General features: G+C 40.8%; 1 protein-coding gene across 2 annotated transcripts in view; it reads left to right on the top strand.

Annotated features, from left to right (window-relative positions):
* SCAPER (S-phase cyclin A associated protein in the ER) overlaps window positions 1–24,630 on the top strand; it is a 131,287-nt gene that overhangs the window by 100,044 nt on the left and 6,613 nt on the right. For both annotated transcript variants that reach the window (XM_079317865.1, XM_079317864.1), the window contains exons 28-29: window positions 8,813–9,047; window positions 11,952–12,101. In XM_079317865.1, the coding sequence (XP_079173991.1) occupies window positions 8,813–9,047; window positions 11,952–12,101 (385 nt within the window). The remainder of the gene's footprint in view (window positions 1–8,812; window positions 9,048–11,951; window positions 12,102–24,630) is intronic.

The following is a 24,630-nucleotide window of genomic DNA, read 5'->3' as shown; positions in this document are numbered from 1 at the left end:
CTAGATTTGTCAGGGAGTTTTCTAATGCAAAATGCTTGTTGTTGTAACCTAACCAAGGCTGTGGGAAGTGTGCATGAGCTATGTGCCTGCCAGCAAATCTGGACTTCTGTGGTCTGCAGTGACACTCATGTGAGTCAAAATTTCAGGGCTTTGGGCTGCACTTACTATAACCTACCACACCATTACTGTTATACATTTCAGGAAAAAACAAGGCTGGCAGAGCTTCACATTGCATTCCTGAAGGGTAAAATGATGCTAGGGTTGAAAAATTAGAGCTAATAAAACATAGGATAAGAAACAAAGCTGTAGGTAAGAGCTGTTGCTGGTAGCCAGGGACACAGACACATGGAAAAAGAAATGCAAGACATATGAGCCCAAAGAGACCATCCCAACTTACTGAAATTTCCCTTGCTGAAAGCTGCCAACTTGGCATTTTAAATTCCAGCAGAGCACTGCCAGAAGTCAAATACTCACTAAATATAATAATAAAAAAATCGCCCTTCTGTTAGTGGAATAATAGTTCTAGCTCAGAGTGAGTAATACAATATTTGCAATTTCTGTAGCAGGCACACACTTCACCAAAATATTTGAAATCTTTGTACCCCAAGATAGAACAGCACTGCACAAATACATCCATCAAGAACATCTGCTCTTTGTAGCACCAGAATAATTGGGGGTGTTGAATGTTTTCCTTCACAGTTACACCAAGAAGTACCTGATCCTACCACCTCCATAAACAGCAGCGCTCTGGATTTTATCCAAAGGTGCTGGTTGGTTGTGATTTCCAGGTTAGATTGTTCATTTGAGCATGAAAAGAAATGAGAGGAATGAACCTGGAGATTTCAAAACTGTTGTATTTCACTTTCAGATCAAAAGCTTTGATGTAACTGATTAGAAGGGCAGTTTAAATCACATGTCTTTCATCATCTGAGCCCACTGTCATTTAAGCAGTGAATGCAGTGTGTAATTCTGTCATGTTACAGAAGTCCTCAGTTTTGGAGGTGATTTTAATGGAAAAAGGTACTGCCAAACACAGATTAAGGTGGCAGAAACAGAGCTCAAATTTATTGAATTCTTAAATATGTCACACTGCAGTAATACATGATGTGTGATACCTGATCTGCAGCACAAAAGGCAACCCCTCTGTGAGAAACACAGATGCCTCTTTCATTCCTGCTGAATGGTGGTAGAGGCAATGCAGCCTTTCCAGTCAGCTTTTCTCATTCTCCAGCTCAGTTGATCCAGGCTTGAGCACCAAACCAGTCTGCCTGTTACAGCCCTCTGTCCATCCCAGTCACCAGCCCCTCTCATCAGCCAAAGGCTGAGGTTCTTATGAGATTTGAGAAGCCCGGGAAGTGTTTCAAATGCTCTGACACTTTAGCATGAAAAGAAGTTTTGCCAAATTAATGACAGGGTTTCACCAGTGTTGCAAGAGCAGTTTTGAGATGTTCTTTTCATATATCCTATATAAGGTTCCAGGTCTGAAATTTCTTTATGCTGCTCAGTGGTCATCGAGGGATGGGGATACAAAATCAATCTGGCTTTTTTAGTAGAACTTTTCCAGATTGTTACCTGTCCTATAGAAAAGTTGTCATTCCACATTAAATTCGTGAGTGCACTTTCATAGAGTGCTCTCTGCTCTGTGTGCAGATCTGAGCATGCAGCATTGAGTGGCACAGTGGGAAGCTGACACAGGACAGTAAATGTTGGCTGGGGTACCAGGACCACCTTGGGGCTCAAGAACAGAACAGGGAGATCCTGGGTGAGCTGGGGGATCCTTCTGCTGTGCTTTCAGATCCCACCAGCTTGTTGGGAACTGTACTGCTGCTGCTATCTGCCTGTCTCCAGAGGGCCAGAAGTTCTTGTTTCAAACTCAGGTTTTAAACAATTCAAAGATCCTGTCCTGTGAGTACGGAGGATGTTGGGCCATTGATTGAGCTCTGAGGTAGGAAGAGCTGCCAGTCTGGACTTTCCTGCCTTCCTCAAAAGCACATCTCATAAAACTCCAAATTCAGCAGAGCATTTCTAAACCAGCCTCTGAATTGATACCCAGTATGTATTTGGACAGTTCCTTCATGGAAATAATTCTGTAGGCAGTGGGGAAATCTCAGTCCAGTCCCTCTCTCTGCAGAGGTCACAACAATCATGATTATTCGAGAATAGGCTCAAATTATTTGAGATATATATATATATATATATATATAAAAATCAACATGTTTTAAATGAGGTCTATGGTTGAGATAATGTAGATGGTAAAATTTTAAGACATGAATGAAGAGACTTCTTTTATTACTGTGGTAGACTTACAGAAAAAAAAATACAAAATCATGGAGTTAGATACAGTAAAGTCTTACTAATATAGAAACATAAATTGGAGGATTTTCAATTTTAAAATCATAAAATGTTATTGAAATAAGGGACTCTATTCTGAACATATGTTATAAACATACCCTATTAAAAGAGAGGGATTTTCTTTCCATTAATGATCAAGGTCTTTAAAAAAGATTTAACTTTGCTATTCATCTTACTTTTAAAATTATCATTTTTGCTACTGGCTAATAAATGCTTGATTGATTCTTTTAATTGAAATTTTGCTGTGGATGGAAGAGCACATTTTCCAAACACTGTGGAATGCATATTAAAGATCACTTGTTGAAAACCTTGCTAACTTGTTACCCTCTTTCAGGCTTGTTTTGATACTTTTTGTCCTCTCTTACCTAGTGAGAATCATTGAGGCTGACTTGAGCCCTCCAGCTGGAAGTCCCATTTTTCTGATGCTGTATTGCATCTGTAGCTAACAGTGGATGTGAGAACTCCTTCCTCCCTGATGAGTTAGAAAAAAAAGTGTGTAAGAGCTAAAAACTCTCAATGAGGGCATTGTCCCTTATTGTTTGTAGGGAGAAATGAGAAAATGCAGCATGTCTGAATATTGAGTACTCTCTGCCAAGCAGATGAACCTGACATTTGATACTTAGGCTTGAAAATTGTGGCCCTGGTAATACTTAACTGGTTTTTGCTCACCCTTAGGAGTGACAGTAGCAAGAAATGAAGACACAGACATTTTTATTAACCTGAAATAAAGCAAAATGTTAAAAACATTTTATATAGAATAACAATGGATTGTGTGGCCATAGAGATCTCTTGAAATCTGTGTGGAATTGCAGATGCCCAGTAGCAGTGTTCAAGATGACAGCCCTGTTTTCCAGAGCGAATCACTGTAAATGTGAGAGATACAAGAACTGTTTTGGTCCTGACTACACATCTGTAATGTGCTTGTCTTGTACCCACAGGACAGAAAACAATGAGCAGGCTTGGAATGCAGGGAGCATTGATGGAGGCATGGCCGTGCTTCCTCAGCTCAGCCTTCCCCAGAAGCAGGAGGGAACACTGAGTGAGAATCTCCATGGCAGGTCCTTCAGCAGCACAGCAAAGGCTTTCTTTATGTTCCTGTCTTCTCCTCTACTGCCCAGTGTTCATCAAGCCTACATTTTCTTTCTCCCTATTTCTCTCTGCACCTAAGTCAGCGAAGTTATAGCAGTTTGGTTGTTGCTGTGTGGAGGGCTGGACTTAATGCCTTGTTTCACTTTTGCCCATGAGTATGAGAGAATAAACTCACACAGAGTTAATGCCTTGTTTCACTTTTGCCCATGAGTATGAGAGACTAAACTCACACTAACACAGAGTTGATGCAAGGAACAGGAGGAGACCAAGAGCAATAGTGCAGTGGAGAAGTCAATCACAGAGGCAGGATGTTCTCCCCAGGAGCAGTGCAGTGGAGAGCAGTAACACACATACAAGGAGGGTACTGCATTGTGCACAAGGGGAATATTGCAGATAATAGTCCCTCAAATTCTGGGAACACCAGCTGTTTAAAAATGCTACAGTGTTCTCAGTTTAAGAAATGCCTTGACACTTTCTGGTCAGCCCAGGAAAAGGCAGTGTGGGACCGGTGCAGTAGTTAAACTGTTGCTGTATTTCTCAGAGCAGTGGGGGTAGATGAGTGTGTGTCAGCAGCTGATGAAGCTGTGGGTGCAGGCTGCAGTGGCAGAAAGCTGCAGAGGCAGGGTCTGACCCAGGGAAACAGTGCCTGTCATGTCACACGTGCACACGGAAGTGGGCTGGGCTGGGCTCAGTTTTATTACAGTAATTAAGATAATGTCTGTTTTGGCTGCTGGGTGGTGAATCACATGCAAGTCTGCCTGAACCTTGGCTTTGCTTCTCACCACTTCCAAGGGACAGCAGCTCCAGCAAGTGCTGTTAAACCAACTCCAGCTTGTGTCTGAAATGACTGCAAGGTTTCACTTCATCACTTCTGTGCTGACTGCAATCCCTGCTGGACAGTAGGAATTGTAGCAAGGTCTGACAGGTGCTAAATACTTCTTGGTTCTTCTTTTATCATTATTTTGCCTCTTTATTTTGACATCTCTTTCTAAATAAAGTAATTTAGGAGCAAAAAGTACTGATGGTAGTCTTTAAATCCTAATAATAAAAAACCTCAACAGATTATATTCTAAGCCTCTTGGAAACTCATGTTTCCATTTCACTCCATGTTTTTAATCAGGAGTATATATTTCAAATACACAAACATTATAATGTATACCCTTAGAGAGGCTTGTCTGCTTGTTAGCTCAGCCAGTTTTTAAAACAATATATTTTCAGATATAAACAGTTTGTTCATATTGAAGCTTGGAGAAATTGTAGTTTTATATTTGTTCTGCAGACTATGCTGTTTCTTATCAAGCTGTATTGAATTCCTGTTTTTAATAAATAGTGGTGTATTTCAAGCAGTGAAGTACCACTGTTTAGTATCTTTCTTTCTTTCTTGTGATGGATATATCCATATTTTTTAGTTCTTAAACCCTTTTTGTAAGTCATAGAGCACATAGCAATTCCTGAGACTCCTTGATGGCCAAGCTGAAAATCAAAGTGGCAGGCCATAATGAAAATTCTGTGCATTTCATTAAACCCTTTTTTTTTTTGTTTTTCATGATCCTGCAAGTTGTTTGACCATAATATAAATATTTGCCTGTTTTTCTATGTTTATAGTTAACACATAATTATTGTGACTGCTGAAGTTTGAAAGCCTGTTTGTTTTCCCACCTATATCAGCCAATATCAGAAATCCAGTGGGTCTTGCTTCCCTTCAGGGATTAATGGAAGGGGTTTTGTCCATAGTGACTATTTTACTTTTACAGCTGTTACAGACTCAGAGACAAAGTTTCTTTAAATAAGAGAATTAAGAGGAATTGCAGCTATAACAATCTGATCTCTTAACTATGTGAAGTCTGATTTTCCAGTGTGACGTTGTCATCTTATGCTGTGAAGGTTTTTAGGGGTTTTTTCCTCAGTCTGTCCCAACAGCACTGAATTTTCATTGGGACTACATTTTGAAGTGAACTAAAAATCTGCTCAATGTATGAAACCCAGTGTTGTGCAGCCTTGACAAAAATCAGAGCAGTAGAGACAGAGATTCATGCTTTATTTTCCATCATTTCATGTAGGTTTTTTTCTGTTTTAAAGCCCACAGCAACTACAAATAACTTCTTTTACCTTTCTATTGTAAACATTTAGGCTTATAGTGATGTAATCAACAGTTCAGCTCAACAGCAGCCAGTGGTATGTTCACATACACATTAGCTGTAGTACAGGCAACATCGAAAATAATTTTTTTCTGGCAGTTCCTCCATCCATTCCTTCAATTCATCCAAGTTCCAAAAATGTAGAAGACAGATTTTTAATTTCTCTTTAACAGTTTTATTCTGTAGTACAACTTCAAAAATGTTCATCTTTTCTGTGAAAAAACTAATGCTTGCATTTAGAGCTGTTTTACAATTGACTCTTTTTTATGTATATTTTGATTCATTCTCTGCTCCAGAGCAGCACAAAATGGTAAAAGGATTTCATCCAGCGATGTAAGCTTTCTCATATGGAATTGTTTAAAAATAATGATGGAGTAAGAGCTGAAAGCAAGCTAACTTTAACCTTTGGTAAAATTGGTCAATCTTCTGATTGCACAGAGTCAGAAAAAAATTCTGTGAGGTATCATATGCAGTAATTAATTTGGGGTTATCATTTGACTGAGAGAGTACTTTTCTGTTTTGTGCAGCTGAAAAAGCTGAGAGTGAAGTTGGGAAACACTGGTTGGCAGGAGGAGCTGTGCTCATGCGATCCTGTGGCAATAAGCGTTCTAGTTAGTTGAGTGTAACTAAGTGATGGTTAGCACATTTTGGCTACTGCACCCTGCAGAATAAATCCTTGGACATCAGAAGGCATTTTGGAGTGGGGAATAGCAGGGAGCCCAGGCTCACAGCAGGGCTGTGCTCAGGGTGGTCCCTGAGCTGCCAGCTCTCCCTCCTGCTATAGCCATGGGGCTCTGTGCCTCCCTCCCAGCCAGGCTGGTGGGCCAGCAGGAGCTGAGCTCTGCACCAGGGCTCTGCCACAGGCACAGCCAGGTGTTGGGCAGGACGTGTCTCTGCTGAATCCATTCTCACATACTCAGACACCACAGAGCTCCAAAGTGAGGGTTTGGGGCACAGATTCCAGGCACAGGGAAAGCAAAGCCCTGCCATAAATTGTACAGCATAGCCCCACCCAAACACGCTTAGAACTCCAGTATTTGTTCCACTTTTTATTCTTTGTGGAGTAAATCTTAGGGTCTTAAGGAAAACAGACACAACTGTGTTGCATTTGTTCTTACTGTGTTTTACTAGAGTTCTGATTCTTCTGTCAGAACTGCTTCTGGAGTAGTTTTTGTGCAGCACAGGTATCCCTGAATCAGGCCTGGGACATTGATCCTGAGGAAGCCGCAGAGGGTACAGCACTGGAATGCTTTTTCAGTGGCATTGGATATTCACAGACTGCAAATAGAACTGACTCAGAAATGGTACCCAAAGTGCAAATTTCAGATGAGATCACTCCTTCCATCATCAGACCTACTGCTTTGTAAAGGTAAAGATGTGATGGGACAGAGCTGCAAACAGATGGGTGCCACCAGAGCAAGTTGAGAGCCCAAGTACTGTCCTGTCCTATTCACCTGAGTTCAGGGCTGCCCTGGGACCTGGGGATGCAGGTTCATGGTCCTGCTCTGCCTCTTTCCCTCCCTTTGCTCCAAGGAAGCCATGGAGTGCTGTTACCAGAATGAAATTCTCAGGGACAGACGTTGGTTTAGGTAGGGTGATGCTTTCTTGCCTGCTTTATTTGCTTCACTAGGAAAAGGGAAAATAACCGAACAAGGTGATGGTTGGCAAAACGTGGTTCTTGCTGAGCTCATGGTTTAGTTTCTCTGTTGAGGAAGTCTGTCTGTCATTGTAAAAAGCAGGATTAGTGAGCCTGCCCAGAAGCTGTGTTGGAAATGTCACTGGAGGCAGTGTTTGTAGCAGGGGTGCAGGGTGCTCCTGGTACAGATACAGGAGAGATTGCTGAGAGCAGTTCAAGTCAAGGGAAAGCTCCTTACTGCTGTGCTCCACTCTGCTCTTTGCTGCCTTAAACTGAGCTCTTCAAACTTAGAGATTATCTTAGAAAATGCTTCTGGTTTTCACTTCCATTTCCTTTGCTTTTATTAGTTATAAAAGGGGAAAATACTCTCATTTAAGTTGTCCTTTTATAATGTTTTCTTGTATAATCTGTCATATTTTCCTTTGATTATAAAAAGGAATTACATATACCCTCAATTTTTGTAGTCTCTTTTGATATTGACATGTCCTTCTTTTTTATCTTTTTTCTATTTTTTAAAGATGGAAACACAGTAGATGAGGTAAAAACCAGACCTTGATGCAGTGTATTTTCATTGTTACTGTTTGCTGTGTTTTATTATTTAAGTGTTTTCTGTGATTACCAATATTGACCAAATGTGTTTCCAAAATGGAATTCAGGTAACTTATGTTATGGGTTTGAATTAGAATTCAGAGAATGTAAAACTTGCTGAATTATTTTGGGGCTTCACTTTGTGCTTGTCTACCTTCCACATCATTTAGCCTCCAGGGTAGTGATATTGTGAGTTTTCCTTAGTAGTTGTCCGTTTCATCTTCTGGATTATTAATAATGTGAGAAAACATGAGTAGTAAAAATCATGGAGGATTATGTTAAGTATTTTTGAAAGTCTGGATGTGAGAATGGAAAGGGCAGTCCTGAGTTGTTTGCCTGTCTGTGCTGATGTCCTAGATAACCAAAAACCTTCTCCATTATTTTATGTACATTCTCAAAAGATGGCAGAGAAACCCATTTCCCGTGTGCTCGAGCTGTGCCGGTTTGTAATGACCTGTGCTTTGCTGCCCTGCTGCAGTCTCCCATAACAGCATCTGACTGAAGGAAGCAGCAGTGTGTTTTCCTGCTGCTCCACCACTTCATTCTTAAATTCCTGCAGAACCTTTTGATTAAGATCATCTGTTCCCAGTAACTCCATACTTAGGTGGGCAGTTTGTTCAGTGCCTGCAGCCCATCTCTGTGGTAGGAGAGGCTCCAGGGAGTTCTCCCACTGCTGCTGGCTGCTGTTGCACGCAGCAGAGGTGAGAACAGCAGGCTGCTGACCCGAGGCAGGGCTGGCATGGAGCCCCTGTGTGCTCCCACAGTGCCCCCAGACCCTGCCTGGCAGCACGAGCACAGGCAGAGGATGAGAAACAGGGTCCTGAACGATCCAGCTGCGCTGTGAGTACAGAGAATGAGATAGTGCCCTAATTATTGAAGTATTTTCTGGAAATGCTGTGGTTTCCTGGCACCTGAGGCATCAGGTTTTCCCTGCTTCCCCATGCAGTTTCTCTGACACTTGGCCACTGCTGAGCTCTGCTCTCTCTCACCGCTCGCTGTTCCCCTGCAGGTCCTGGAATGTTTTTGACACAGCACGTCAGGACCCCACAGGACTCACAGCAGCTCTGCAGGCCACGGATCTCGTGGGAGTCCTCCACATGCTGTACTGTGTCCTCTTCCATGGCACCATCTCAGACCCCAACACCAGTCCTAAGGACAGCTATGCTGCCAGCACAGTGCAGGTTGCCATCCAGAGTTTACGTTTCTTCAATAGTTTTGCTGTTCTTGACCTGCCTGCCTTCCAGGTAACAGATGTTTTAAAACTTCTCTTACTGGGGAAATGCTGATTGTTGATTATATCTTTGGACTAAGTTTTGTCTTTAAGATCTTAGTTGTTGAAGAAATTTTTAAATGTTAGGTTTTGTGCATAACATTTGTAACTGTTGTTATGTCTGTATAGCTGTGGCTGACGAATTTAACCAAAAAATGAAAATTTAGAATGCATTAAATGCTGAATCCCATCCATTATGTCTTCTAACTTCTTTTTCACTTGTTTCTAGCATAGTACTTTTTATATTTATTGAGCCCCAAAAGTGTAAAAAGAAAAATCTTAGTCAAAAGGACAAAATAGCAGTTTTTCTTATGTAAAAGGGTTTGCTTGTATTATAACCATGTATTACATTTTCCAGGGCTTTCAGGGGCCACTTGCTTTAAGATTGTGCAGCTGAAATTGATAATTGCTATTATTTTTTTAGCAAGTAAAATTTTGTTGACCTAAAATCGGAAAATATGTTTTCATAATTTTTATTAAATTAAAAACTAAAAAGTGCTGAATTTTGAGTACTGAGAAGGACTGCTTGCCTCTGTCTGTGAACAGAGTTAGAGTGTAAATGAACGATTTTGCCATACAAATACTGTTTTATTTCTCAGGTAAGTTGGTAAAGTTGTATTGTTAATATAAAACACCTGTCAGAAAGCATTGCTTTGAAAACACATTTAGCAGTATCAGTCTTACACAATTCAACACAACAGGTTTCTTTTTCATTTAATGTGTAATTTGTCTATGTTGTACTACACTGTCCATCTGAAATGCATTAAACTCAGCCAGAGCCTTTCCCAAGTGAAGGGTTTGGTGTGGCTCCTGCTGTGGGTTTTCAGTAAATCTGTAGCAACAGCAGCAAGACCTCTGTGTGCAGCAGTGTTCATGTGCTGCACTAGTCAGGATTCTTTACAGGGACAGGAGCGGGGTGTTGATGGAGTTTCACTGCACACACCACTGGAGTTTCATTGCACACACCACTGACCCCCATTTCTTTCTGTAAATCAAGGTAATTCCTTGCTACACCTCATTCAGCACCTCTTGCTTTGAGGCTGGTTGTTCAGATGCTGCTGTAGGTGTTACAGGTGTGTGCCAGAGTCAGGCCTGAAATGGAACAGGTACAGTCTGCTGGGGACATGGAGCAAATCTCACTGGCTGCTCCCTGATATCCCAAGAAATCACTGTTCATTTTTAAAACACCATCTCCTGCTTACCCTGTCTGTATTTATCCCTGTGCCAATGCCATTATATCTCAGCAGTTATAATTAACAGTCAGCATTACCTTCAAATCCCATGATCTGTGTTAGTCTGCTCTACCTGAACTGCTGCAAGTCAGTAACTATTGCAGTGGGATTTGCTTCCCTCAGCTCATGGAGGTTTCACTCAGCTGGGCTGTGGGCATGTTGTTCTTGGTGATGGACAGGCAGCTGGGGTGGCCTCAGCAGCTCTCCCTTCCCCTGCATTAGTGGGATTTGTTTCTGCAATGTTAAAAGTAACATCCACCTGAGGCAGTGCTGGACACTGACCCTGTGGGTCCTGGCAGGCAGCAGAGGGAAAAGTCTCCTTTATGCACTGTGTGATCATTATCTCTGAGGAATAGTTTTATCACAAATTAGTAGGACTGTGCAATAGGGGGTTCTGATTAGCAGAAGAGGTCTGGTATTCTCGAGTTTGTATTAGCACAGATGGCTCACGGGTATATATTTCATTTAATTTGACAGTCTAAACAATTGAAAGATGGTAGTGAGAAACAGCACAGGGTCCTGAGCTGATATAAATTCTGGCTAAAAAGGAAGCACAGTTTCCTTGAAAAATTAGTTTAACTTTTATACACAAACTCAGGTGCACTTTGACCTGTTGTTATCAGGGGAGGTTAAACCCAGAGTGCTGGGTCACAGCATGCATGGACAGCACTAATTAAATAAGGACAGACCTGAGAATGTGCATTTACATGACATAAAGCAGTAAATGGTGGCTGTGCTGGGCATTAAATTTTGAAAATGCACTGCCTTACCAGAATGCTTGAAGTTCAAGATCGAAAGCATCCACAGCTGAGCCTGCTTTCATTGCCAAGGATCCTGCTTTTGCTGGGTGCATTTGGAATTCAGTGAGACTAAACCACGCCACAGCCTGGGATTTATGGATATGTATTTACCACAGGCTGCAAGGCAGAAAATGAAGAAAACTCTGAAATGAAAGAGATTTTCTCAGGCCTGCATTGCTGTTTCATTAGAGTTAGGAGACTGTCATGCTCATTCCTTGTGCTTTAGTTTTCCCCTTTGACCCTGTGTCGCTCTGTCTGCTTGACATGTTTATTAAATAGAAGCTGTAGGCTGCACAGATAAAATCTAATTCTGAATCTCCACGTTACAGCAATTTGCCTACTTTTAAAAACATCCCAAGAAGCTTTGCAGCTGAGTGTTCTCTCCTTTTGGATGTTTCTAACTTTTTGTAATGTTTGAAAAGCCATTATTTGTTATTAATCATTGTATTCCATTCAGAGCACGAGTTATTAATGAGAAATGCAGAAATGAAGATGGTTTGGTTTCTTTTGCTTATTTCTAAGAGATATTACCGAATTTTCCTGGAGCATGTAGTGTATGTCAGATTAAATGGTCAGCCTAATGCTACACTGAATGTCAAATAAGAAGAATCCAGCTTTTCCTGAAAACTTGAATTTATTCTTGCTTCTGTGGCTTTTGATGTTATATTCCAGATGTGAACAGTAAGCGGCTGAAAAAAAGAGATCTGGTTCTGGCCTTGCAGAGCAAAGAGCACAGTCTGCACTTGGCAAACAAGCCCCAGGAGGTGCAGTTGGTGTGCACACAGCTCACACAAGTTCTAGAGCACACTGCTGTGTGTAATGTCTGTTTCTTGGCTTGTTTTTCAGTCTATTGTGGGAGCTGAAGGACTGTCCCTGGCCTTCAGGCACATTATCAGCTCCCTGCTGGGGTACTGCTCCCAGCATACCTGCGAGGGACTGCTGCACGAGGTCATCATTTGTGTGGGCTACTTCACTGTAAACAACCCAGATAACCAGGTAAGGCAAGTGGAAAAGGGGATCACAAGTTATCAAGGGCACATTTAGTCATGGAACCCTCCAGGAAACTCAGCCCCTGAGCACAAATGGATGTGTTTGCAAAAGAGAAACTGAAGTTGTGTGTTAAGACAAAGATATTTATTTTGGGTGTCCCTAAGCAAACTCCATTTGGAGTTCTTATGCTACCATTGCATTGATTTGGACTGCCAAGCTCTACTTAGCAAGTGATATTTTTAATTCTAATTTAGCATCACATCTTCACACCAGCTTGATCAGATGATTGTAGCACCCAAGGTAAACCTTTTTAAGGCCAACTAAGCTACTCTCCCATGAAGGCTTATCCTTGGATGCCAGTAGAACTGTCTCCCTGCTTGCCAGTATTCAGGTTTAAGCCATTCTTCTCCTCAAGTCTTTTCAGTCATCAACTAAATGACCTGTGCAAGAAACAGTGGAAATTTCCCTTGAGCTTCCATGGTTGTTGTCCACTTTTCCACTGGACTCTGTGACCTCCCTTACTGGCTTATAAAGTAACACAGACCCAAAACTAAAAAAATATTTCAAATACATTGGTCTTAAAAATCTCCTGGTTTCCTCAGCTCATATGTAATATCTCAGGGTGTATTGGGCAGGGCAGGGCTTGGCACTGGCTCTTTTAATATGGATATGAATATTAATATATTTTTGAAGCTGACTCTGAATGTGTAGGTGCTGCATTACACATGTTGGGTATGATTCAGTTGAGTCCTGCACTTTGTGAAGGTGCTCACTGTGTTCTCTCTCTGCTTCTATCACCTGACTCCCTGTTGTGCTCAACTTTTGGGATAGGGGTTCAGGGTGAGGAGTTCAGTGCCCTCAGTTCAGCTGTTGAGCAGGAGGAAGTGTTACAACTTGTCAGGAAAGGTTTTAGAGAAAAGCTGCTCAATAACATCCTTGCAGTGATGGACTAGAACTGGAACAGTGCAATTATCTTAAAGCTGACAATGTTGTCACAGTATTATAATACTCTGTAGTGATGTTTCTGTGGGATTGGCCACAGCTGGAGAGAGGATGCTGCAGCCTCCCTGCCCTGTGTGATCAAATACCTCTCAGGATCTGGAGCTGCCTGTTGGCAGCACTTCAGAATGGTCATTTTTAAACCCCATGTGAGGGTGCTGCTGTTTTGAGTCCCTGTGCTGCCCAAGCTGGCTGCCAGCAAACCATGCTGTGTTCTGTCTGCAGGTCAGAAATCTCTGTTGTGGCACACCAGTCCAAACAGAAGTGATGGATTGCCTGGAGGGCTGGCACTGCAGGAATAGTGAGCAGAAGGGATTTCCTGCAGCAGTGCCAGCCTGCAGTGCTGCTGCCCAGGGAGCCTTTGGCTGGGCTCTGCTCCCCAGCTGTCCTGGAGCCTTCAGCTGGGGCTCTTGGGGCTGAGGGTGGCTTCTGCAGCTCTCAAGGTCAGGCTGGGGTTCAGTCAGCCAGCCATGCTCTGTCAGTCCTTCTCATACCCTTTAAGCTCTCTTTTAGGGTGGTTTGCTTTGGAGCTACAATCTCAGATGTCATGACATGCTTAGCTTTTTATGTAACCTCTAATATTCCTCATTAATAAGATTTTAACTGGGGAAGAGGCATTTGGGTTTGGCTTTTTTGTTTAAAAAAGCATTTTGAAAAACTGAAGCTTTTCTCACTCCGGTACTTGAAAAATCCTGGGAAGGTTTTTTAGTGAAAGGAAGTAATTTTTCTTTTACTACCAGGCAAAGCAGAATGACTTGCTTATGGTCATTATTTTAAGGTGCTCCTTGTGTTGTGACTTCCACTAGACAGGCTGCTTTTCATGAAGAGGGAAGTGCTTTCTATTCATTCAGTTATGGTTTAATTTTTTATTATGTTAAGAGCTTCCAATTTTTTCTTTCGTTGTTGATCATCTGGGGAGTCCTACTAAAAATAAAAAATTGGTCTCACAATGAAAGTTTTCAAATAGTAGGCTTGAAGTCCTGGCAAGTACAGTGTAATAAAAATAGATACACTAGACTTGAGCTATGAAAACAAGTTTCTGTAAAGCCAGATAGCTCTAGTTAGTATTTGAATCAACTTCAACTGGGTCAATAACTGACGGATTCCAAGGCAGCTTCAGGTTTTTTTTGCAGTCAAATGTACGTTTGTTTGGAAATGTTTGTAATTTAAAATTGTTTCTTCTAAAAATTTGTATTTCTTATTACAAGCAGAGGTATGTTTTCACTCCTTTCAATTTCCAAAACAAAAAAGGGCAAACAGTTGTTCAGAGTTTTCAGTGTCTCTTTTTGTGGTTCCTTTGTCTATCCACATCAACAGATAAATATCCAAAGCTGCATACTGGAAGAAACTAGAAAAAGGCAACTTTAAAAGGAAAAGAAACACCAAACAAAAAACAGCCAAGCAGTTCCCCAGTTTGGAGAACAGATAGATTTCTAAAACAGAAATTTTACTGCCTGCCAACCTCAGCATTGACCTTCTGTAGTAGTACTGTGATTTAAGTAAGTGAACTACTACCGCTATGAAAATCATAAGAGGGCAATTTCCTAAATATTTCACAGGACAAAATATTTCATAGGACAAAAACTTTCAAGAGCATCATATGCCAGTCATTTAATATAATGTAGGTTTGAGTTCATTTATTACACTGTCTGTAGAAGTGTTTCTAGTTAGTTGAGTAGCAAATTAAAAAGGAAGGAGGAAAGAGCTTTTCTCCTGTGCAGCCTGGAGATTCAGGTTTCCCCCAGCCCCTCCTGGTAGGTCCCACACACAGAGGCTCTTCTGGGCTCCCACTTGGTGTTTCCACCACGCCTGGCTCCTGGGCCAGGCCCAAGTGATTCTGTCGAGGAGCTGAGAGGACAATGGATTCCTGAGGAACACATTCCTCAGTGTTTTGATAGTGCTTGCTCTGTTTATTTTAGAAAGGCTGTGATTTTGCTGACTCTGCCCACATATAATATATTAGTAATATTCCTTTCCTTCGTTCCTGTTTTGTTTGAACATTCATAAAGCTCTTCCAGGGCAGCTGCTGTCACTGAAGAAATAAATCAGTTATGAAAGTGGGAATTGCAAAAAGCAAGGAGTGTTCCTTGAGTATTTGAAAGGCTCCAAGGCCAGGGCTGAGCCTGAGCTGCCCTGTGTGTTCAGGTGAGGCTGTGTTTAGTGCAGAGCAGCCCTTGCTGCACAGCTCAGCTTTGCTGGGCATCTGGGAGGGGGATTCTCTTCTGCTGGCCACCATTTAATCTACTGTCCTACAAAAACAGATCCCATGATAGCAAGGGTGGACGTGTCAAGCTGAATTGTGTAATAAAAATAATGTCCAGTCTTTCCACAGCCAACCCTACTATATCAGACTGTAGAATTACAGTTTCTAATTAAAATGTTCTTGTTAATTAAAATTATCCTTCTATTTCATTACATTTTTATTCCCTTTTATTGTTTGATTTAATTAGTATAATGAATATAATTAGTATGTGCTGTCAACTCACCTTATTTGCATATTATATTGAATAATTGAATGTGGTCCTGTAATTAAATTAACAGGAGTGACAGATGATTTGCTTTCTTTCACATTGCTGCATTGGGAATAGAAATCTTTCCATATTCATTGCAGTTAGGGAATATTTTTCATCTGAAAAGTCCTCACAAATCAGATCCTTAGACTCAGGATCTTGCTGACAGGCTCCAAAAGAAGTTGCATTGTTTGTTTGCATTGCTATGGCTTTATTTAAACAAAAATAGCTTTTGTTCTCCCACTCTTGGGTACACACTGTTTTTAAAGTGTTCTAGGAGAATCCCACCAACTTTAGGGTTTGTAAGATATGAACTATATGCTTCTAGAAGACACTATTGTTAGACTGCAAAACAAAATATCTGCTGAAGGAGTTGGGAAAAGGTATGTGCAGCTTTTCAGAACTTTGTTATAAAATTAGGCTTGTAGATAGAAGTAAGAAGTTCTCTCAGAAGTTTTTTTTAAATTTACATGCACACTGTGTATCCTTTTCATTCCCAAAAGTCTTCCAGCTGCATAGGTCTAACTTATTTCTCTGTCCAAACCCTCTATTCCCAGACATTGGTGTCCATAACAAGGTTCATTATTATAAATTCATAAATCATTGAACTGTTAATATCTAGTAAACCCTATGCTGAAAATAGAAGCACACGGAATTAGATTTAATGGTATCAGTCACTCACTAGAAATTACTCCTTGCTATACTGCTGTGGAAAATCTGTTGCAAAACATGTTTCAAGCATCCCAGCTGACTCCAGGTAAAGGAGTAAGGAGCAGTGAGATTCCAGGATATTTTGGGAGGGAATTAAATGTTAAATATGTAGGACATCAGACAGCAGTATCACAGGTAAAAATATAATGTGTAAAGAAATTGAAATATTGTATGGTAGGCACAGTTCTGAAAGGATCCTGAAATTTAGGACTCAGTTGTGGCACCCAAAGTTTAGTAGTTAGTCCCCAAGAAAGGTTACATCCCAAGACTATTTTCCCTTATTTGTTAAATGATTGACTTATAGTCATATTTTCTTCTAAGCATTTCCTTTGTGTGGCAGTCCTTGTGTCATCAAGTAGCAGGAGCCTTTGATATAAAATAGTAAGTGTATATCACAAATCTGTATCCTAGCTGTGGTTACAAGCATTGGGCTGCAAGGGACATTTACAAAGGGACTTCAGATTAAAAGGGACCTTCTGGAGGGAAATAATTTTGTGCTTTTGACAGAGTTAGTACATATTGAATTTTAGTGTGGGGCCAGTTTTCTCCAGCATTAGGGGGAAGGAAGGAAATTACTTCTAAAATGGAAAAATTGTGAAAATCCGAAGTCAACAGGAACACTTGTAAGTTATAAAAATATGTAGAGTTTCCATATGGGTTGTTTACTAGGGGCCATCATTAAACTGCCATCATTTATGTTGCTCTTGGGTCTTTGGAGGGACTGGAGCAATTTTGATCTGGTAGCTGGACTTTATAAAAGTACAGCACAAAGACTAAAGACACAGGAATTGGTAGTTACCATGCAGTTAACATCCCTATATCCAAGTAAATAGGATGTGAAATTACTTAATTCTGATTTTGTTAATTTTTTCTCAGACAGGGATTTTTAGGAATATTGATTTCATGTTGAGGTTATGAGCTTTTTCTTTAAAACTTCTTTGAAAATCCCTACACCCAGATGTTTTAAAGCTTTATAGATTTGAACAAGAAATATGCCTGGTAAATTTTGTGGAATAGCTGATTTTGGCAAGTGAGTGATTCATGTGAAGTTGTAGTCTTGACTCCCATTTAGAAGCACTTCAGCTTGTGAGCAGAAATCCCCCGAGGATTAAAGTGGCCGAGCTGGAGCTGAGTACATTAAGGCAGCTCTGTAATGTATGCCTTGGCTCTGCAGCCTCACATCCCCAGCCACATAAATTCACTTCAGTGAACCAGGAGAGATGGCATTCCTGTCTGGGCAGCCACGGAAAAGTGGGGATGCCTTTTAGGTAATTTGTCAGACACCTTTGTTGTTGTTTGAGCTTCCTGATGAACTTTTTAAGGATGATCTATGACAAAGCAAATCAAATATGTCAGAAGCATTTGGGACTGTCACATCTTAATTGTATTTCTGGCATTCCAGAATGCATCCTGAGTTTTTGAGAGGATGTGGGGAAGGTAATTTAATATGAGCAAAGACTTAGCATGAAGTAAAGTGTATTTAGTTTCAGTTCACAATGACTGGCTGATTAGGGAGGAGAAGAGATAGTGAATAGGAATTTGTATGAGAAATTCATGCATTTGAGTTTATCTTACCATCTTCCTCTCAAACTGTAAACACAGAAGAATAAATTTATGTTACAAAAGCTGGTACTTTCACAGCCTTCAGGCACAGTCCCCAAGTGAGGCTTGGAATAGAAGAGAGGGAGCCGTGGGCTGATGTTGCCTTTGGAGAGCCCCGTTCTAAACTTACTCCTGGGTAAGGATAAAAGGGGTTTGGTGGTCTCAGCCTAATCCCCAGTGCAGCTTCGTCCACATCGTAGAAACACCACAGAGTTTGGTGTAATCCTGCCTAATAAGCAGTTTGTTCCCAGCTGGGAGCCGGGCCTGGCTCTGGAGGGAGGCAGGAGCTTGCACAACGCCCGTGCTGTGCCCGCTCCCGCCCTGAGCTTGGGAGCTGCTTTTCACACTGCCCTCAAAAGCAGCTCGAAAGCCTGCAGATACTCAACAGCCTCGGGAGCTATTGTGTGGCTGGCCCGTGTGAGGGAACTCCCTGTGCTGCTCTCATAAAGGCTGGGCTCTTCGGCAGGGCTCTGCCCCATGCAGAGGCAGCGCTGCCTGCTCTGTGTCCCCAGCACTGACAGCTCCTCCTTGGCTCTGCTCGGAGGCTCAGAGCCTGCAAGAGGCCCAGAGAAACCTCTCCAGCCCCTCGTGTCTTGTTCAGCTCAAGTCACACTTGTTTGAAGCGATACTGAAACATAAAGAACAAAATGCATTCATGGAAAATGAATCGGCTTCCTCTCCCCTTCATAAAGGGTGAGTTGCAGCTCATTTTTCGTGGCAGAAAAGCACATTTTCTTGCTCTCTGTTTGAAGCTTTGTCTCCACCAGCTCTGTGATATGTCCAGTGGCTCAGTGTTTCACAAGCTTTTTAGTTGATGATTGGATACTTTGACAAACCCTTTACGTTTCTTGCGGAAGCTGTAAGACAAGATGTGCTAGGAATAATAATTCCAGGACTGTATAACTTACTTGGGAGTAGAGTTCCAGAGTGTGACAGAAAACGTTTGCTTTTGAGGGGAGAAAATGCTCTGAGACACACAAAAAGATTTTATGTGTTTTAGACTGTAATGTTTGAATTATTCACACCTTCTGGGGATTTTGACCCAAACCAGCTCTGTTTCCAAGGATGCTGGCAGAAACCTCAGCCAACAGTTTGCTTGAACTTCTGTTGACTGGTCCTGTTTCTTCTCTAGCCTTTAAATCATCTCCATTCCAATTAGTTGGATTTCATTGGGAAATGACAGGAGAATTGTGCCCAAAGCAGCAGCCTGAGTTCAGAAGTGGTTCATCATCAAAGCTGAGGATGTTACCTGAGTGTGAAGATAATTCTTCAAAAACAGTGCAGGTCTGCAAAGGCTAGAATAATACCTGAGGATCTGAGATGTGCCATGATGGGATTTTTTAAATTTTATCTTACAATATATGTATTTCTCATCTGTTGGATCTATAATAATATTTTCTGATTAAAAAATTATTAGGACAACACTTAAACATATAAATCTTCTGTTACATTATGGTGCAAAAAATGAAACTTAGAATTTTCTAGAAAGCAGTGATACCCTTTGGTTTAAAAGGGTCCCTAAGTTTATGATTAACATGAAGTGTGAGAACAAGCTCACATTTAAATGCTTATTTATATGTTAATAAATGCTAAAATGCTATCACTTCAGAAGTTAGGCTTTTCCTTCATACCTTTTTCAGGTCAGATATTAGGTTATTTTTTTCTCCTGCGGCCTGGACAAGTACTGAATTCACAGGTAACTTCAATGCATATTGCAATTGCTTCCATTTTCTTTTCATCACTTTGTAATGAAGTTTATCTTTTACAGTATGTGTTTAACATTATTTATTTATTTATTTATTCATTTATTTATATTTAATTTGTCTTATAACTAAGGTGACTTGTTAGTTGTCATTTTGGGTTGCATTTTTTCAAAAGCTTTATGTAATGGACTTTGGCTAGGTTTTGCACTAGCATCACTTTTGATAACCATTTTTATATTTTCAGTGCATCACTGCCTTGGTGGTTGGCCCTTGTCTTATCCTAAATGTTCACATGTCTTAGGATGATTACACAAAAACTGATGCAAGAAATTTTTTTTGTGTGATGTTTTCTTCAGAGCACCCCTGAATCTCCTGAAACCACAGAGCTCTAAAAAACAGTGCTCAGAATGTGGTTTATAGGAAGGCTGATGTTATTCCTGAGCACCCTTATCTTCTCTCTGGAAGTTTACACGTTACTGCTAAGAAAATAAACACCGGAATTTTTCAAATAGACAAAATTCTTATTTTAAAATTTGAATGTAGCATTTTGGAAGTTTCTTTTTGCATGGAAATGGTGCTGTGATTCCTGAGAAATGCTAGGAGGAATTTAGAACATTCTTTGCTCAGAGCTTTGCCAATAGTCGAGTTTGCAAAATGGAAAGAAAAGAGCTTGACCTTAAAACAGAAGAAGAGCCTAAGTGGTGACATATTCTGCTGATTAAATACTAGCAGTATGAGATCTGTTTATATAGAAGCAAAGAAATAATGCAGATCTAACTTTGAAGAGAAACTCTGGGCTACTAATATAAAGACTTATTTCTTTTACAAAGTTGTAAATAACCTGACATCCAACAAAGGGATTTAACTGTTTGATGGAATACTGTTACAGAAATTAGATGCACAGTTCCTGTTCAATGAAGTTATTACTTGTTAGTACAAATTAGAATTGACATTTATATAAATGATAAATACATGGATAAGAAACATTAGCGCTTCCCATACTGACTACCATTTTAGGATCCTAATGTTTATAATGGCTGTGCTGAAGTTTGGAAGCACAGGTCATCTGAGATAGCAGGGAAGGCAGGGAGTGCCCCTCAGAGAACCATTAACTTCTTAGGCTGAGTTGAGTTGTTCTAAGAAAATTGCCTCTGAACATGAACTACATTATTGCAGAAGAGCACAGGCAAGTAAAGGGCACATTTTAATGCTTTGTTTCATAAAAATGGAAGGAAATTCTGTTGGGAAGGATGTTTTTCTAGAAAGTGAATTCAGCTCCCAGTGATAAGCACTGGATTTGTTTCTCAGTACCTGTGGAACACCCCATTTCATTGCCAGGTTTTTCTCCAAGAGCTAAAGAAGGTTTTGCTTCAGGAAGTTCTGAATTTTCCAACTGCTTGTTCCTGGATCCACATTAACATAACTTTGTCTCAGTTTTCACTTGAGAAAAGAGCTACAACTGCTAATATTTGGTGCAAATTAACAAAAACCATCATCCTGAGTGCAGAGTACTAAGGACACAGATTTTTCATGCAGGGTCAGTCACGCAGGAGCGTGCAAGGTTTTGTTCAAACTTGACATTTGGGTTTGGGCCTACAGATTTCAGTTCTCTCCTTGGCAATCTCTTTCCTTTCTCTGCTGCCCATTTTCCCTTTCCTCTGTGGATGATGGTGGTGGGAGGCAGTGCCCAGGGCTGGGTGCTGTCTCCACCTTGTGCTCCTGCCCCTGGGGCTGCCCTGTGCCCCAGGCACTGCCACTGCTCCCAAAGTTTCTTCCCTAAGTGAAACACTTCTCAGTTCTTCATTTTGCCCTTCCACACACAAGAAGTTTGCTGCTGGCTTACTGTTCTTCCTGACTATAAAATGAATTAACTTCTTTAAAAGATAATTCTGGTGGGTTTATTGCATATATTGACAGAAATAACTGACATGAATGATGTCTTTACAGAGCTACAAATTTCCAAGTGAAGCAAGAAAACCTAAATCCACCAGTAGAACTAGACTAAATATTGCTCTGAAAATCAGCACTTCCAGTCTGCAGTAATCCTGGACTAACCTTGTGTAGTACACAAGCAGTGAAAAAGTTATTGGTCTGATACAGGACCATTTATTTTGTTATTTCCAATAAAGTATCTGATAATATTTGAAATCCATGCGTAGAACCATTGCAAACCAATTTGGGATCATAACCTTCTTTAAATCTCTGGAAGATTGCAAGCTGAGTTTTAAATTACTTTAGTTCCTCTTTTTGTGAATGCAGTTACAACTTGGAAAAAGAAACTCAGATTGTCACCAAAAATGCTACTCCATAATAAATCTTCTTCAGGGCAGTTTAACTGAACTGCTAGTTCTTGACAAATGACTAGCATGCATCTCCATTACATGTCTATTCAGAATGTATGAATATATGAATACATGAATAATCAATTCACTTCAATGTAACTAATATTTGTTCAGTATTTTACATACAGTCATTCTTCAACTTTCTAAATGACATTTTAGTTTTGTAGATTAAAATCCCATTTGTACACTCAGTTACCTGATCATGAAAATATAATTTCAAGGGCAAGAGGATTGTTATTTTAGTTTTCTGTAAAATTGACTGCTGAATTGGTAAGATTTTACATCTGATTTGACAGGTAACTGCTGAGACATTCTGTGTCCTTGTACCATTCCAAAGTTCTGGCTCCTGTTGGTTATGAGGATTTTATTACCCTCCTTTGACAAAAATACATACATATGCATTTTTAAGTAATGGTGGTTTTCACTGATAAAAGGAATACGGAGAAAGATGAAGTGAAGTACAAATATGTATATGCAGTATATGTAAATAAAATTAGGAGGTGTTCAGCAAAGCATCTTTCTCTTCCTAGTTCCTGGGCAGAGGTTGCCCCTGTGTTTGTTACCCATTATATCCCTGCAAGGAAGGAAAGCAGCTGCACTTTAATGATTCTTATTCCTGCAACAGCATCAGAACATTAATTCTGGCACCCTTGGAACTCACTGAAAAATGCAGTAAGCTGCAGCATTCCTTTGGCTGCCCAGAAGAAAATCATGCCCGAGTTTTTTGGGTTCATGTGGTGTATTGGTTCCTTGGAAAAACCATTCAGTCCTGCTAAGTTCTCCTTTGCAAGGTGCCAGGAGGTAAGAGAGTGAAGGCTGCTGTCCTGGTGGGTATACAGGGAAAAACTGGATATCCAGGATGGAATGTCCTCATGGAATATCCTTCCTAGCCTCAGGTCCAGAGCAGCACACCCTACCTGAGTGGCAGGGGAAGCCTGGTCTCCCAGGAACGATGAGTTCCCCTCATTGCTTTATTAGTGCTTCATACCACATGGAGCTTTTAATTTTTTTGATTGATTGTCCTATTTTATTGCTCAAGTGGTGTGTGGCATATTGCTGGCTTTTGTCATTGGAGTCTGTTTTGAAAGACTGACTTTTATGCTGCTTCAGGCTTTAACAGTGACAGCTGCAGCAAATGGCCAAGCAATACACTCTGTAGTGAATATTGGCCCAAGTGAACGTGAGGAAAACATGGATTCCATCTAGAGACTTCAGAAATCATGAATCATGCTTTCCCAAGTGATAAACTTCAGAAATACCAGTGCAGTGGAATGGGATGATTATTGCACTTGTGAGAGCAGAGTGCACTTCCCAAAGAGTCACACGGGAGCATGGATTGCTGGTAGGGCACAGGAGAGAGCCTGACCTGCTGGCTAGTGGAGATTAAGCAAATTAGCAGGACCTGCAGAAGGCTATAAAGTGGTGGGAGTGACAGAAGATAAGTGATAGGCAGCCCTGAAAGGTGTGGCTCAGTGGAAAGTTCCCCCAGGTCACCACATCACTCACTCACTCAGCTGTGGATGCAGCAGGATGTGCTGTGGGACACCTGGCAGAGCACAGGCAGGAGTCGAGCCCTGAAAGAGAGCATGAGTTGCTGCAGCCTCTCCTCAGCAGCCCTTACACTGAGAGCAGTGTTGGCCACTGCTTTCTGCTGTGCTGAACCTGAATTCTCACCCACTCTAGCAGGGACTCTGCCTCTGAGATGGATCAGGGCCTGGAGTTAGCCTCAAAAGAAAGCTTCCTTCATTCATCATGAAATTGCATTTCAGAAACCTTTGCTGTGTTTGCCGTGTCTCCTACCCGTGTGCAGTTTGGGTCTTCTTCTTGTTCCAGCATTTAGTGCCTGTTGGCCCATAAATAAGATAAACCAAGCTAGAATTTATTCCAGCTGTGCACAGGCAAAACCAATAAAGTTGTACCAACGTCTGTAAGTTTTGAGAATAAGCAAAATTTTTAAAGGAAATACAGAAAACATCAATGTGAGTTGCCTGCTCTGGATTAAAAAAAAAAAAAAAAAAATGAAAAAGTAGTAGCTTGGACTAATTTGATAGGTCTCAGTTCAGAGAAAGAAAACCACAAGCAAATATTAATGGAACCTAGCACACAGCTGAAGTTAAGCAGGTGCTTAAATGCTTGGCTGTACAGAAATGCAGTGATTTAATTAGGATCTGGTTACATTTGACAGGCATATCTGACTTGCAGGCTATAGAGAGACCAACAAGAAAAGCTCATTCTAGGTAAACACATCTGGATGCCAGTCTGTGGCAGTTGGAGAGGCAAGCTGCAGTTCAGTGAAGAGTTTGTGCCTTATATGAGAGGTGTTTGTAAGATGAATATTCCATATTCCAGGCCTGCAAAACTCCCTGGCATTATTAAGCCAAGTAACTGTTCAAAAAGAAAAAAAAAAAAAAAAATCGAGCAAGAGAAGTGCAAGGTTTTAATTTATTTTCTTTGTTTTTCATCTGCTCAGTCAAGTGCTGGCCTTCACTTTCTCCACCCATTGACAGTGAAACAAGGAATATGTGCTCTGCTGCAGGTTTATTTGATTGGGTTTTTTTCCAGTAAGGGGTGACTCATGGTTTTTCTCTTCAGAGTATATAATATAGTGTATCAGGTTTAGTAGCTGCATTAGTACAATGAGCTGAAATCATTAAATTGATTCCACATG

The sequence above is a fragment of the Erithacus rubecula genome, assembly GCF_903797595.1.
Source record: "Erithacus rubecula genome assembly, chromosome: 14".
Taxonomy (NCBI): Eukaryota; Metazoa; Chordata; class Aves; order Passeriformes; family Muscicapidae; genus Erithacus; species Erithacus rubecula.
The sequence above is the reverse complement of the archived record's forward strand: the minus strand, read 5'-3'. Positions and strand labels throughout refer to the sequence as shown.